Genomic DNA, 16244 nt, shown 5'->3' with positions numbered 1-16244 from the left:
TATACCTTTTTACCCTTTATTATTTCCTTATCCTTTATTAACTAAAACCCTTCTCCTTTTTCTACCCCCCCTTCTCTTTACTAACCCTCTTATAACCCTATATAAACTACTTAAAACTCTATTTTACTAACCTTTACTATATATATATATATCCCTATACCTAAACTATTTGCTCCTTCCTCGCCCTACTTTAATACTCTCCTTTTATTTTACTTCTTACTCTAACTAAACCTTCCCCTATTCTCTCCCTACTATTTTCCCCCTGCTTTATTATATTAAACCTAACTTAAAATAATATTTAAACCTTATACCTACTCCCCTACTAACCTATAACTCTTAATACTCTAATTTTTTACTTACTATTTATTTACTTTATATTATCTATCTTAAACCCCTTACTACTCTATCCCCTTAACCCCTATCCTAACCTAACCTACTTCTTACTTACCTCTAAAAACTACTCTTTTCTTTAATCCTAAAAACATAACCCTGACCCTGACGCTTCTAACCCTAACCCTAACCCTTAAAAACACCGCTAACCCTAACCTTAACGCTTGCTCCTGCCCCTAACCCTGATCTCTGACCCCTATTCCTCCTTTATATGTCTTCCTATATAACCCACTCCACCACTTCTTATCCCCCGATCTACCTGATTACCCGCTAACCCTATCCTGCCATATTTCCCCGATTACTTCCATCTATCTGATTGCTTGATTACATTGCTTGATTATATTGCTTGATTACACCGCCTCTCCCTGATTACATGCTTAACCATGCACTATCTTAATGACTTGATTACCTTGTCTCTGTATGATGACTTGATTACCTCGCCTCTGTATGATGACTTGATTACCTCGTCTCTTTATAATGACTTGATTACCTTATATCTCCTTGATTACTTGATTACCTTGTATGTAACCCCGCTCTAAACCCTGCCTAACCCTCAACCCATGCGTCTACACACAATCGATCCACTATTATCGTGTCGCTACTGCTCTGCTAACGCCTTCCTTATATTACATCCATCCATCCTCAAAATTACAATGCTTACCCTCTATAACTCGCACCGTGTTTTCCGTCTAACCTATTGCACCTATGATCAACCCCTATCTTATATAACCATTAACCTCCACCTCACCTGCCAATATGTTTTTCTTCTACGCCTATACATATCTCTCTCTTTGCTCTACTCCCTTCACTCAACCCCGTTATATCTCTCAACCCATGCCTCGATTCGTTATACGCTGCTTCATTTTCCCTCTTAACCCTACCTACTCGCTCAATCACACCAATATCACAAATCTAATGCGACTACAACCCACTAAAACTCACCTTTATACCTCGACCCCTTACGCCTCATCGCACCGCGGCTCAACCCATAAACCTCTCCTTCTTAATCATTCCTTCCCCAACTTCACTGCCTTTCTCCGTGAACAATTGCCACACCCCCGACCTTTTCTTCGCACACGCATCTATTCCCTGCTCAACATCCTCGTCGTCATCATATCCTCCCTCCTTACATACATTGCAACACCTACTTCACTCGTCCAACTCTGCCTCAAAATCCGTCGCATCTTGCGCCTCCTTTATCACATCCAACGCTCGCCCCGTCTCTATCTGCCGGATCAACCTCCTGCTTCTCTCATAATTCGCCTCGATATCGCCACCCTCGCCCTCGCTATCTTCTCTTCGTCTTCACCTTCTCCATCGGCCCATGATATATCCCTCACCTATGCCTATGTCTTCATCTAATCCTCAACGCCCGCTCGCTATAAACATCGCAATGCTCTTCTTCGCCTACCTCGCACCTTGCTCGCCTTACCCTCTTCTCTTCCCTCTACTTTACTTCCCCTCCTCGCCTCCTTTCCCCTTGTTTATCTCCCCGCTTATTATTGCCTCACTTGCCTCATCTCTTTCTCTTTCTCTTACCTCATCTCCTCCTCAAATATCCCTTGGTCACATACATCGCATGCGTCATATATCTCTTAGTCGCATGCCTCTTTGGTTGCATCTCGTCTATAAATCCGCCTCCCCTCTCTTCTCAAACTCTCACCTCAATTCTTCCTTTCTCCCTCCACCACCGACCGAAACCATTGCCTACGCTCGGACTTTCGACATCTCGACCGCAACCCCTCGGCCGTCGCCCCTCCGTTTAAAACCACCTCACTCTCGAAACTCGGTATTTCACCTCTATCCCTTGCCTCGGCTCTCTATGGCCGTATCTGGACCTCACTCCCCCTAACTATATTCATAAACTACTCCCCCTATCCTTCTCTTTAAACCCTTACCCTAATTTTATTCTTAAATCTATCTCTCTACTTATATTTATAATTATTCTTTTATTTTTATTTTTATTTTTATTTTTATTTTTATTTTTATTTTTATTTTTATTTTTATTTTTATTTTTATTTAATTTTTCTATTTTATTTATGTTTTATATAACTATTCCTTTATTATATTTATTAATTTATTTATTTAACCCCTTTTATATAAAACCTTTTTATTTTTTCTTTTATTGCCCTTACTATCTAATTATATATATTTCTTTTAAAAAACTCTCTTATTTATATTTCCTTATTTACCTCTTAGCTTCTTATCCCTCCTTCTCTTGCCACTGCCTCTCCAAACTCACTACTACTTGACATACCCTACTTGCTTGAATCCCGCCGCCTATGCCTCCACCCCATTCAATCAACTCCCCCAACCACTCGAATAATCTACCCATCTGCTCGCTATCTACCTCATCAATCACCTCACCTATCTTCCGCCCTACCTCCCTTAACCACCAGTCTATATCCCGCACCCACTGCACTGCCATGATCTCAAATAATACCCCCTTATACTGACATGTCTTGCCCCTTGCCCTCCTAAATAACCTCTCATCATCACCCGCCGCTTCCCACTGCTCGCATATATCTTGTGGTAACCCGCAGTTGAAACACGCCGAGTAATCCGCGAATCGCTTCAACTCCATCATCGCCTCCTCTGCCCGCGTTATGCTCGCCCTCACCTTCCGCCACTCCTCTGACCCCTTCCATCTACATGCCTCCATCTCATGATACACATCCTCTACACCCTCGCACCTGCATACACTGCAGCTTCCACTCCAATCTGCCAGCATGTTCTCGAACATGATGACCTCCCCTGCCTCCCGCATTGCCTTTGACCTCCTCTCCACCTCTCGCTGCTGCACCAACCGCTGACTCCTCTCATAATCCAGCGCTGCCTCTGCCTCTGCCTCTGCACTTGACCCCTCGTCAACGTCCGTGATCCCCATCATGTCGCGACGATCCGCGATCTCTCTTTCCACCTGCTCCGCCTCGCATATATCACACATCTCCTCCTCATCCACGCACCCAAACCTGTCAATATTGCCATCCATCTCCCGATCAAGCACTTCTCGTCGACAACACTTGCCCTCGACGAACTCGACCGCATCCCTATCCCACTCCCACTCGTCCTTCTTCCCCTGCCGCTGCTGTTCCCACCTCTTCTTCTCTGCCTCCTGCTCGAGCCACGCCCGCCGTATGACCACCACTGACTCGCTCCTCTGCCCGTCTCGCCCTCCTCGTCCACTCTCCTGCACAAAGTTCTCCAGCGTCCGCGGCATCCCCACGTGCACGACTAATCGCACCTTGCCATCGTCGATGCCCAACCCCAACGCATTCGTCGCCGTGATCCATCCCTCCTCACCCCCGCTGCTGCTCATCCACTCCTGCAACCGCCGAGCCTTCTCTGCCGAGTCACCGGCTCCGCGCCAGTACGCTATGCAACCCAGCCTCTCTGAAACCATTTGCACTCGCCGGATGGTTCCCCCGTACACAATCACCTTGCCCTCGCCGTGTGCCTCTGTCCACTGCCGGACAATCTCGCACGCACGCTCCACTGCCTCTTCGTCTTCACCATCATCCCCATCCCCTCCTTCCTCCTCGCCCTCCCGGTTAACCCTGACAACAACACTACTACCACCACCACCGCCGCCGCTGCTCTTTATCATCCTCCTGCGGCCGGTATTCATCGAGTTCCTCCTCGTCTCCTGCTCCTTGCCCTCCACGACGTCGACGCTATACCGTATGTTTCGCCGCGTTGTTCGCTCCCTGAATATGTGCACCCGATCCAGCGTGAACTCCATCGCTTTGAACAACGCACTCTCGTCCGTCGGCTTCAACGTTGCCGTCAAGCATATCACGGGCACGCCAAAGTCACGGAGCGTCTGGCCTAGTCGCTTTATCTTTGGCCGGAACTTCTTGCTGCACCGCAACACCGTGTGACACTCGTCCACGACGACCCGGTCAAGCTTGTGCTGCCCGTGCATTCGCTCCACAAACGTCCGGAACCCCTTGGTGACGGCCGACTCGGGCGTGATAAACACCAACGCCGCCGCTCGCTGGACGACACCGCGGCTCTTCCACACGTACGCGTCGATGCCCGACCTCATACACCTCGACACCATGTCATCCTGCAGCGACACCAGCGGCGACACCACCACCGTCACCCCATCCGGCGTGCAGTACGCCGGGAGCATGAACGTCAAGCTCTTGCCACCCCCCGTCGGCGTCACCTGCACGATGGGCCAGTAACCACGGGTGACGGCGTGGATCACCGCCTCCTGTAACCCCCTGAACTCGGCCCCCGGTCCCATCATCTGCTTGAGCTGCCCCCGCATGTCGGCCCGGTGCAGCCGGTCGAAGCGCCTCCGCCGCATGCCGTCCCGCTCGTCGTCGATGGCGTATCGGCCCCGCTTATCCCCGATGCCCAACTCCGTCCGGTCCTCCGCCCCGAAGCCGAAGAACCGGTGCCACTGCATGCTGATCATCCGGAACCCCTCCCGCCGCTTCATCGTCCCCAGATCTCCCTGCCCGTACAACCTCGCGTATGCCAACCCGGCGATGTGTGACCCGTGCCCGGCCTGCATATCATACATGCTGTCGGCAAAGCCACTGCCCTCATCGTTGTTGTCGTCAAACCATTCGTCCCCGTCCGGCTTGAACGCCTTGTTGAAGTACCGGTTGCTGATGCCGATCGCGATGTGCCGCCAGCCACTGATGTTGAGCTCTTGGCCGGAGAACTGTGAGCTGTAGCGCTGTATCACCCGTCGGGCACGGTCGTTCCCCCACTTGCGCTCGCTGAACCAGTCCATGAATGCGGCCTCCTCCTCCATCATCATCTCGTTCTCGCTCTCCTCCTCCTCCACCGTTAACCCCCCGGGCTCTCGGTTCACCCTCTTCACATTCCACACCCGCTTCTTATCCTTCCGCCCGTCTTCACTGACCACTTGGTCGGCCCACAAGAACGCACTCCGCCGGCGCTGCTGCTTCACCCTGCCCTGCACCGCCTGCCACCACGGCAGCACCAGCCACATATACCACACCAGCAGCTCTCCGACCTCGCGTGGCAAGTACCGGTGGATGACCTTGACGGTGCCCGACCTGCGGTAGCCCTTGTGGTACATGGTCACGAAGCACACCATCCCCTCGTGGATGAATATGTTCCTGACGCCGCCGTTGGCCGTGTTCCACATCCGGATCCCCATGAGCTCGGTTGACCGTGCCGGCTGGCCCCCGAGCATATGCATCAGCATCAGCAACTGCCCCCGGAACTGCTCGACCAGCCGTCCATACTCGCGCACTGCAGCTTCTCGGTATACGCTCTGGCCGGCTTCCGACATGGTCGTCCACGCCTCCCGGGCGGCCGGCGAACCCTTGATCTGGTCCTTGACCCAACCCTCCCCTCGCCTGACCCAATCCGCGTTATCCTCGTTGCTCAAGAATGAATGATCTAGCATGGTCTCGCCGTGCCGGTCCTCTATCCTCGACCATGGTATGCGCGGCAGTGACCGGGGTAAACCTTCACCCTCCTCTTCAGCCATCACATCATACTCTCCTCCTCCTCCCATCACCTCATGCTCCCCCCTTCACCTGCCGTCACCTGCCTCAGCTCTCTCGTCCTTGCCCTGCCCTGCATCTTCCTCTGGCACCCCACCTTGCCCACGACCAGCTGGGCCAATGTCTGCCGCGTGTGCAACAGCAAATTGTGCAGCATGTCCGATATCTCATACATCCTGAACTTGATGCTGCCGTGGATGATCTGATCACCCCTCCAGTCGATCGTCTCTCTGCCCGGAGTCGTGAAGTGGATGTGCATGCCGTATGCGCGCGTGTTCAAGATCCAATTCATCGGTGTCGGGTCAGCGGCTACCCCCTCTGGAGTCCGGATCATGAACTGCAACATCTTGTGCCGCACGATCCTGAACAGTCCCTCGGCCTCCTCCCTCGCCTGGCGGGCAGTCATGTACTGCCGCAGCTGTGTCACCTGCGCCTCCCGCTCCAGCATGGATTGGTACAGCACCAGATACCTGGCCACCTTGATGACGGCCGAGTATATCGGCGTGTACTTCCCCACCGGCACCCAGCCACGACCCTCTCGGTCTATCCCCATGACGGCCAACGCACTAATAATAATATTCTCGTAGTGGTTGCCGGTCTTGAACGGATGATCGAGAAACTGCACAACCAAATCGAGACAGCCACGCTGCAGCTGGGCATCGCTGTACTGTCCCGTGGGCTGAACCCCGTGCCTAGTGGCGTACGTCACGGCTCGGCTGAACTCCTTCCACAGCTCCTCCTGCCGGATGGTCATGCGGTATGGTGGCCTCTTTCGCTCGACGGATGGCGTCTCGCTGGACCTGCGACTGTGGTTACTGCTGCCGCCGTCGCTCTCTCCGTCACTGAACGGACCACGCTGCTGCTGCTGCTGCTGCTGCTGCTGCTGCTGCTGCTGCTGCTGCTGCTGCTGCTCCTCGTCGCCTTCCTCCTCGTCGCCGGCAACACTCCAACCCGGGCCCTCTAGCCGCCGCCAGATGATCATCAACGTCATCCACCACGCCTTGTAACGCTGCCACGCGTCTGGCTCCATCAGCCCCTGGAACGGGTCGTTCGTCGTGATGGAACCTTCCTTGCGCTGGACCTCAAACAACTCGGCCGTGCCGGGATGACAACGACTCGCAGCGGCGTACGCACTGTCCAGCACGCGTTCGAAAACCTCCCACATCTTCTGCAGCACGGGCTCGTCGGGTCGGATCGGCTGCATGACCTCGAGCATATGGTCGGGGTTGATGCCTTCGAGATGGTGGGCCCAACCGCATCGCATTATCCAGCTGTTGGCCTCCCACTTGTCGTGTATGCCCTGGATGTCCTCTCTGGCCTCTGTGGTGAATGCCTGCGTATCTTCGTGGTACATTCGATCTATGTCGGCGGCCGGGTTCTCATCGTGACCTTGACTGTCATGATGGTCTTCGTGCCCCCCTCGTCGACCCGGCCAACTTCGAACCATCGGTTGCCGTACCCCCAATGACAAATCCGTTGGCACTGAACCCCAACCCTCCATGGCACGGGATCCTGCTCTCGCCGAGTACCCCGCCGCGTGCTGCCGGTCCTCTTTGGGCCATTGGTTAAACCATGCTGCTCCCGATAATGCTTCCTTATCTGAACTGTATCTCGGACGACGTATGGGCAATGTTGGCAACCTAAGCCGTCGTTCTTTGGCGGCTTGATATATACAATCGGGCCGGTCGTGGGCGGCGGCAGAGCCCAACAGCGTAACTCGGCCTGATCCTTGGCAACACCGTCCATCGTCATGATGGCTGCATTGATCCTCTTCCGGTCCTTGCGATCAATCTGCGAATGCTTGGACTTCAGATGGTTCATAACCTCGCTGGCGATGATGCCAATGCTGCAACTCTTACAGATGACGAACGGGTACTCGTCCAAGTAGATAAATGGCCGGATGCTGGGCATAGAGCTGCCTAAGTTGCCTTGCTGGTTCGTCATGGTGTCTTATAGCTGGCTCCTAAGTAAATGATTGCCGTGTTGATATGTTATAAACTGTAGATATAATGTTTTATGGGGTAAGAATAAAATGGAAGCTGGTCTTATTTTTTATTTGGGTTTATATATTTGTGGCGTTTATGAAACTCGACTTGAAGTTGCTTTTGCTGGTTGCTATAGAACCATGCTTACTACCTATACTAAGCCTACTAATCACCTATTAAATATAGCATATAGTTATATATTAATAAAGCTTCTTTATAGTAAACTTGACTATATTTCTGCCTTATGCTTTCTAGTATATTACCCCTTGGTCGCATATCGCTCGGTTATATATCTCTTGATCGCGTATCTCTTGATTGCATCTCTCTTGATGGCATATTTTTTGTTCGCATGACTCTTTGTTCACATGTCGCCTATAAAAACTTCTCTTATCTCTCACCTCTTGCCTTCTTCTTCTTCCCTCCCTCATCGTCATACTCACATCGACCAGCCCGGCTTAATACTAGCAACCTCAACCATAATCCATTTCACCCGTCTCCATAGTCACCCCTTTCGATCCAACATCAACTCTCTTGCAACGGGTAATAACCTCTTGTCTACTATGCGGCAATTAGCGCTAACTTCTGCTCAAGTCGTCTGTCGAAATGCCTGCCCTTGTACCTATCGGCCCTCTCGCCGTGGCCGCCACCTTTGACCACGGCACTCTCACTCTGCGCTTCGGCCTCGGCTTTCCGGGCTTCTATGCCATCGTCTACATCAGCATCGGCTTCCCCCTGCGGCCCGGCCTTTCAACGTCGCCTTTCTTCTTCACCCTGCAAACTGGATGCAACTGCGCTGGATCTGGCATTATAGCTACTACTTGACAACGAAATTCAACGCTGCTGTTACCCTCCTGCTGCACGCGTGCCACGTTTGACTTTATCACTAAATTGCCTCTTGCCTGCGCATAGCTTCTGCTATCTGCTATGTAGTCTCTCTCTCCTACTATTAGTATTTTACTGACAAGCTGGGCGACTTGCCTCTGTGATGTGCTGCTGCGCACAGACCACGTAATTCACCCAATAATATTACATGCTGCCCTCTGATTCTCCCCTCTCTTTCAACCACATCAAAAACTCCAGCATAACTTAAATCACTTACTGCTTAAGCAATTTAAGATATAATACCTTATAATCATATATATAGTATTGCATATAAGTTATCTTTAGATCCCTCTCTTTTTTATATTTTTTTCTCTTATAGTTTTCAAGAGTTCACCCCCTCTATTTATCATGAGTTCGCCCCCCTGTCTTCAATAGCGCATTTTCCCCCAGTATGGTGATTTTCATAAGTTCGCCCCCGAACTCGCGTTGATGTATAGTTAGGCCCCCCTGCCCTCGCCCTCATGTACGGCAACGGCACTATCACGCTGCGCCTCTCTCTTAACTTCCCGCGCTTCACCGCCATCGTTCTCTTCAATATCGGCTTCATCCCTGCCGCCGCACCCTTTAACGTCGGCTTCTTCATCAATCCCATCATCCCCGACAACTGGACGCAACGCAATGGTTACTGGTCTTGTGGCTATGGACTCACTCTGAAATACAAATCAACACCTGCAACTACTCTGCTTTGACCCTCCTGCGTGACTATTCTGTGATGAATTATACATGCTATCCCTTGCCTCGGCTCTCTATGGCCGTATATGGACCTTACTCCCCCTAACCTTCTTCTCAAACCCTATCCCTAACCATATTCATAAACTACTCACCCTAACCTTCTTCTCAAACCCTATCCCTAACCATATTTATAAACTACTCCCCTAACCTTCTTCTTAAATATCCCCCTTAAATATCTTCTTAAATTTATCTCTTTACTTATATTTATAATTACTCTTTTATTTTTATTTTTATTTTTATTTTTATTTTTATTTTTATTTTTATTTTTATTTTTATTTTTATTTTTATTTTTATTTTTATTTTTATTTTTATTTTTATTTTTATTTTTATTTTTATTTTTATTTTTTTTTATATCTTATATATATCTATACTTTTATTTACTTCTTTTTTATAATTTCTTCTTATTTTCCCTTTTATCTTTTTCTTTATAATTTCTCTTCTTATATAACTTCTATTTCTCTTCCCCCTTCCTTTTCTTTTCTTTCCTTTTTTTCTTTCTTTATTTTACTCCCTATATATCTTTATATTTCTCTTTTATTCTTATTTTTATTTTATTTTTATTTTTATTTTCTTTATTTACTTTTACCTTTTTTTACTTCTTATTCTTTCTTATATATTTAATGCTTTCTTTATATTTACTTTTACTTACCCTATATACATTATATTATACCCTCTCTCTCTCTCTCTCTCTCTCTCTCTCTCTCTCTTCCTTCCTCTCTTTCTCCTTTTTAACCCTATTATCCCTATTATTACCTATCTCTCTCTCGTCTTTCCCCTTTATCTATATAATATGCTGCCCCTATATCTATATCTATATACGCAATGATTAACTCGCTTCTTTTTCTATCTACCCTACGTTCTCTTCTATACTTCTTATCTCCTTCCAATATACAATGCACCTCAATGCTACTGTAATCCTCTTGACCCGCTTGATCATTCCTCCTCGTATGCAACCGCCCCGCCGCCGACTTCTACATTATGAATCCTTTTGTTCCTTGCCTTGACTCTTTGCAACGGACCTAATTGCTCTCCCATTATCTATCTACCCCCTGCTGTATCCATAACCTATCTAATCGTATCACTACCTGGCATAACCGGCTCGCCTGTATCCCTCCGCCCGCCTTTCCACCCCACTCTACTAATTCCCCTAACCATCTATATATCCTGCTTATCTGCTCTTTGTCTGAAAACTCGACCTTCTCCCCCATCATCTGCCCTATGTGATATTGCCACCACTCATCTCCCTGTACCCGCTGCGCTACCATGATGCCGACCAATACCCCCTCGTACTGACGCTTCCTCCCTCGGACCCTCCTGAATAACCACCTATGTTCGCTCGCTGCCTCCCAACGCTCGCATATTGCGGCAATGGCGAAACGCTTCCTTGTCATCGTCTCCTCCTGCCACACCCTCACTCTCTTCCTCCCCCTTGCTTCATCATTAACTGGATAATATCATGAAACCCCTGACAAAACCTGCTCGTCTCTAATGAACCCATTTGAACTTTATCCCCTAACCACTTCATTAACCCCTCCCCGTAAATCTCTTGATCGTCCGTATCTTGCCAATCATACTGTCGCTCCACATCCATCTTCCCCATCACCTCGTTGACATCGCTCTCATACCATGCACTGGCCGCTCCCCATACGCTCGCCAATAACCCGGCATACTGGCACTCCCTATCTCTCCGCAACCTATACGTCCCCTGATCATCGCCCACTGCCTCCCAATGCGTGCAAATATATTGCGGTAACCCGCACCAAAAACAACCGGAAAAATCCCGCATCACGCCCTTCTTGAACATGCCCTGCTGCCATTTCTCCTCGCATCGTCTTACCTGTCGCCACCACCTCGCACCTCGTACCGGGCACTCTTCCCTCGGATGAAATTGGTCGTCCTCTACCGTGCCCGTCGCCATGAAACAACCCATACATCGACCGGCCATCAATGCCAACTCCTCCTCTAACATCTTGGCCTCCTCGTTTACCTGCATTGCGTCCTGTCTGGCCCTGAACTGCTCGTATCGGCTGTTCTGCTGTGCCCTCCTGAAACGCTCCTCAACCTCTGTCTCTTGGCACTCCTGTACCCTCCTTGCTTCCGCCTCTACCGCTATGTCGCCTTCTCTTTCAAACCATAACATATCCTCCTCTAATGCCAATTGGTCCCGTTGCCGCTGACACACATCACATGCCACCTCCGACTCTGGATGACAACCTGCTCGATCGTATTGGCCATCCATCACCTGGTCCAACACCACACGGCGGCACCACTTCGCACTGATAAACCGCTCAACGGCTGCTTCCTTTGCTGGCCACTTGGCCCTGTCTGATACTGCCGCCTTCCTTCTTCTTCTCCCTGCCTTGGCTGATGACCGTGGACCTCCTGCTTCCTCCCCCTGCTGGCATATGACGACGACGGCCTCGCTATGGTTACCGTCCCGTCCGGCCCGTCCGCTCTCCTGCACGTAATCTCGCAATCGGTTCGGCATCCCGGCGTGGACCACTAACCGCACATCTGGCACGTCGACCCCTAACCCTAACGCGTTCGTGGCCACGATTAAATGACCTTGATCGATCCACGACCTCAATCGCTGCGTCTTGCCCGCTGCTGTGTCGACCTTGGAATGAAACACGCTGCACTCTAATAATCGCCCCAATCGTTCAACCCGGTCGATGGTGTTGGCGTAAACGATGACGCGACCTTGGCTGTTTCTGTGTAACCAATCCTGCACGATCTTGACCACGCGGCTGTCTTCCGCCTCTTGGTCTGCCCCAACCTCGCCGCCACCGGTCTGACTGGTATTCTGCTGCTGCTGCTGCTGCTTCTTGTGGTGATCTCTGCGCTTGGCTGGTCGAACAACCACTACCCTATACCCGATATTCGGCCTCGTCGTTCGTGATCGGAATACCTTTACACGGCTGGCTGATAACCCGACGACCTCGAAAAACCTCCCAATCTCATCTGGTGGCAACGTGGCCGTCAAAAATACCTTTTGGACGCCCCATTCGTTCAATACCCGGCCCAACTCCATCAACTGCGGCCGGAATTGGCTGGTACTGTCCAAAATGGCGTGGCACTCATCCACGACGACACGATCCAACGCTTTCCGTGCCTGCAACCGGTTCACAAAATCGCCGAACCCTTTTGTCACTGCCGACTCGGGCGTGACGAACACGATGGGGGTGATCTGGTGCCCGCCGCGACTGTTCCAAACGTATGTCGCGATCTGGCTCTTGGCACAACGGCCGTGCAAATCATCTCGCAATGCTACCAACGGCACGATGACGATGGTTGTCCCTCCGTCGTCGCTGGAACAATACGCCGGTAACATGAACGACATGCTCTTGCCTTCTCCCGTGCCTGCGATCTGCACAATCGGGCTCTCTCCCCGCATGATGGCCCGGATCACCGTCTCTTGCTGGCCACGGAACGCGGCGTCTGGTCCTATCATCTCCCTTAACCGGGCGGCAATGTCGACCTGCTGCAATCGCCTGAAACGCTGCAACTGGTGGTACTCCCGCTCCGTCTCGAATGGCTCCCGCTTTCGGCGTATCGCCACGGCCAAACTATCGCCCTCGCGGAACTCCAAAAACCGATGCCACTGACGACTGACGGACCGAAACTTATCGCGCATCGTGGCCGTGCTGAATAACCCTTGCTGCAACTCTCGTGCGTATACCATGCCGGCCACGTGCGTTCCATGGCCGGCTTGTAAATCGATCGGGTTATCGTCCACACCGTCGTCGTCTTCTTCGACCCCATCTATCGTCGACTCCTTGAATGCCTTGTCCAAATATCGACGGGATATGGCGATGGCAATCTGCCGCCACGAACTAATGTTCAACATGGTGCCCAATAATCGTTTGCTGTCTCGTTGGATGATGCGGCGGACACGGTCTGGCGTCCAATTGCGCTCCTGTACCCAACTGTCGAACCTCGCACTGGAACCGGGCTCATCGGTACCATCCTCATCACCACGATCATCGCCGCCGCCGCCAATGCCGTCCTGGCTGCCCTGGCTCTCCATTTCGGCCTGTCTCCTCTCCCTCTGCTCCGTCTCGCTGACTTCGTCCCTGCGAACCACCTCGTCTGGCCATAAATACGGGCTGCGTATGCCGGCATCTTTGACGACGCCCTGTACCTGCTGCCACCACGGCAACACTAACCACAAATACCACACCAATAACTCGCCCACCTCGCGTGGCAAATATCGGTGGATGACCTTGGCCTGCCCCGTGGCCCGGAACGACTTGTGGTACGACGTGACGAAACACATCAACCCGTCGTGCGCGAATATGTTGCGTACGCCGCCGTTCATGGTGTTCTTATATCGAATGCCTAAAATCTCGGTGGATCGCGCCGGCTGGCCACCTACCATATGCATCAACAAAAACATCTTTTCCATGAACTCGTCGAATGTCTTCCCATATGACTGCACCTCTCTGGCCTGGAACGGCTTCCCGTCCTCCCTTCCGTGGTCGAACCAACTCTTACGCCGCCCTTGCGTCTTGATGATCTGTCGCGCGTTCCAACTCTTGCCGGCTGCCAACCACGTGTGGTTACGGTCGTCATCCAAAAATGAATATCCCACCTTGTCTTCGCTATGGTCGTCTTCCATCGACGACCACGGGATCCGCGGCAACTGGCTGATGTCGTCCACCATCGTCAACGTCGCCAACAACTCTCGGGCTTCCCTCTTCAACGCATGCAACATCTCTGTCAACTCGCCCATGCGGAACTGCACCCGCCGGTGCTTGATGCGGTCCCCAACCCAATCGATGGTCCCGCCGGCCGGCGTGTTGAACCGGATGTGCATCCCGTACGTGCGTGCTTCGTAAATCCAATCCATCGGCGTTGCCTCGGCGTGGGGATCCTTGGGCGTGACCGTCATGAACCGCTGCACTTTCCCACGCACGATGCGGAATATGCTGGTGGCCTCCTCTTCTGCCTCCTCTTCCGCCTCATCTTCCGCCTCCTTTCGGGCATGCTGCTCTTCCCACGTCTGATTTCCCTCCTGCCGCCGCCGCACCATCCACTCGTCCATCTTATCCTGCTTCAAACGCATCACCTCGGCCTGCCTCTCCTGGTATGACTGGTACACGACCATGGCACGGGCGACCTTGATGACGGCGGAATATATGGGCGTATAATCCAACACATCCATCCAACCGCCGTCCTTTCGGATACCCATCACGGCTAAACCGCTGATGATGGCGCTGCGGTACTCCCCCGCGGTCAAACGGTGGTCCAACAACGCTATGACGACCTGCAATGTCAACCCGTCCACTCGGTCCTCGTCCAATGGCTGTGCCTCCGGATCGTTAACGTGCGCCTCGACCAAATCCGCCAAATCATCCATTAAATCGCCTTGCCGCTTGGATAACCGAAACTTGGGCCTATCTGCATCTGGCATTTTCTCGGCACGGTATATGTAACACACCAACTTGGTCCACACGGCCGTGTAACGCGTCCACGTATCGTCCTCGACCCGGTTGTCGAACGGCCGCCGTGGCTTCTTGTCCACCTCTTTTCGCTGTACCTCGAACAATGCATGGCTGCCAACGTGGGTGGGCGTGGCTATGGTGCGTGCTCGGTCCATCACTCGCACCAAACTGTCATGGATCAACTGCAACTCATGCTCCTGCTCGCCCACTGGGTCGACCAACCGCTGCATGGCTTCCGGATCGAACCCCTGCAAATGGGTGGCCCATCCGACGTGCTCTAACCACGCGTTGGCGTCCAACTTGGAATCGGCGGCCTTGATCCGTTCTTTGTCCTCCAAATGAAACCGGCGCTCCTGCTGGTCCAACGTTTGCATTAAACGGTCTGCAACGGCTGCCTCGTCCGGGTCCTGGCTGATCGGTGCACCGAACCCGACCTCGAACCAACGGCTGCCCGGCCCATTGCTGAAAAAACGTTGACACTGGACACCGCTACGCCACGGGACCTGCTGTGTCTCCATGGCTCGCTGCTGGACACTTCCGCCCCTGCCTCGGGGATTCGTCCATCCATGGTCACTGCGGTAATGGTTCTGCATGGCTCGTTCTGAACCGACCACGTATAAACAACCCTCCTCGCCGCAACCCAATTTGTCGCTCTGTGGTGGGTGGATAAATGGGATGGGGTCGGTTGTGGGTGGCGGCGTTGGCCATGTTGCCAACTCGGCCGGGGTCTGGATGACATCTGGGTCTGACTGGATCGCTTTTGTAATCTCGTTCCTTTCTGCTACCCGGATGGACCTGTGGTATTGCTTCATGTGCTGCTTAATATGCTTACCGATGTATGCATAATGGCATGTTTTGCAAATAATTAATGGAAACTCGGGCAACTTGATAAATGGCTCCATCTCGGCCACTGCTATTCTGAACTGCGATGTATGTTAACGGGCATCCTTGACGAACAATATGATCTAAATCCGGCTGGAACGAATGGCTCTTTCTCTCTTTGGATTTATATTATGCTATTATCTCTCATTGGTGGCTTGCACTCACATATATCGTGCTGGCTTCGATGGTCTGACTGGCTGTGTGCTGATTGCTCTGTCTGTTTTACGGGAATTGGTGGTGTGCAATGAATTAATGTTTATCTATTATGATATTTGTTGCTTTTCATTGTTTGTGGCTTGGTGCTTGAACTTGCTTCTGCGGTTGCGGGGGCGCTCCCGTTGACGTTTTTATATATGGATTATTAATTAACCATTGCACTTCATTGGATATCTCGATGAAAAACCCTTCTATATAATAAACCTGCTTTAACTAAT

The 16244-nt window shown here is 51.5% G+C and overlaps 4 protein-coding genes across 4 annotated transcripts; 2 read left to right on the top strand and 2 right to left on the bottom strand.

Moving 5' to 3' along the window:
* Positions 1 to 2885: 2885 nt before the first annotated feature.
* On the bottom strand, positions 2886 to 7829 carry MRS44_017979 (uncharacterized protein; the record flags this gene model as incomplete). The annotated part of the gene is made up of 4 exons (XM_065615864.1): positions 2886 to 3038; positions 3092 to 5912; positions 6059 to 7279; positions 7345 to 7829. The coding sequence occupies 4 exons, from the start codon at positions 7827 to 7829 to the stop codon at positions 2886 to 2888; spliced, it is 4680 nt and encodes a 1559-aa protein (XP_065471936.1).
* Positions 7830 to 8473: 644 nt separating this feature from the next.
* Positions 8474 to 8692, top strand: MRS44_017978 (uncharacterized protein; the record flags this gene model as incomplete). Its single annotated transcript, XM_065615863.1, has 1 exon — positions 8474 to 8692. One exon carries the CDS (start codon positions 8474 to 8476, stop codon positions 8690 to 8692), a length of 219 nt encoding a protein of 72 aa, XP_065471935.1.
* A 521-nt stretch (positions 8693 to 9213) lies between these two features.
* Positions 9214 to 9441, top strand: MRS44_017977 (uncharacterized protein; the record flags this gene model as incomplete). The annotated part of the gene is made up of 1 exon (XM_065615862.1): positions 9214 to 9441. One exon carries the CDS (start codon positions 9214 to 9216, stop codon positions 9439 to 9441), a length of 228 nt encoding a protein of 75 aa, XP_065471934.1.
* A 1369-nt stretch (positions 9442 to 10810) lies between these two features.
* MRS44_017976 (uncharacterized protein) lies at positions 10811 to 15740 on the bottom strand (the record flags this gene model as incomplete). Its single annotated transcript, XM_065615861.1, has 2 exons — positions 10811 to 10912; positions 11322 to 15740. The coding sequence occupies 2 exons, from the start codon at positions 15738 to 15740 to the stop codon at positions 10811 to 10813; spliced, it is 4521 nt and encodes a 1506-aa protein (XP_065471933.1).
* Between the last annotated feature and the right edge of the window lie 504 nt (positions 15741 to 16244).

This window comes from Fusarium solani, assembly GCF_023522795.1.
Source record: "Fusarium solani strain SB1 chromosome Unknown bctg00000014, whole genome shotgun sequence".
Taxonomy (NCBI): Eukaryota; Fungi; Ascomycota; class Sordariomycetes; order Hypocreales; family Nectriaceae; genus Fusarium; species Fusarium solani.
This window is presented reverse-complemented; position numbering and strand designations above follow the sequence as displayed.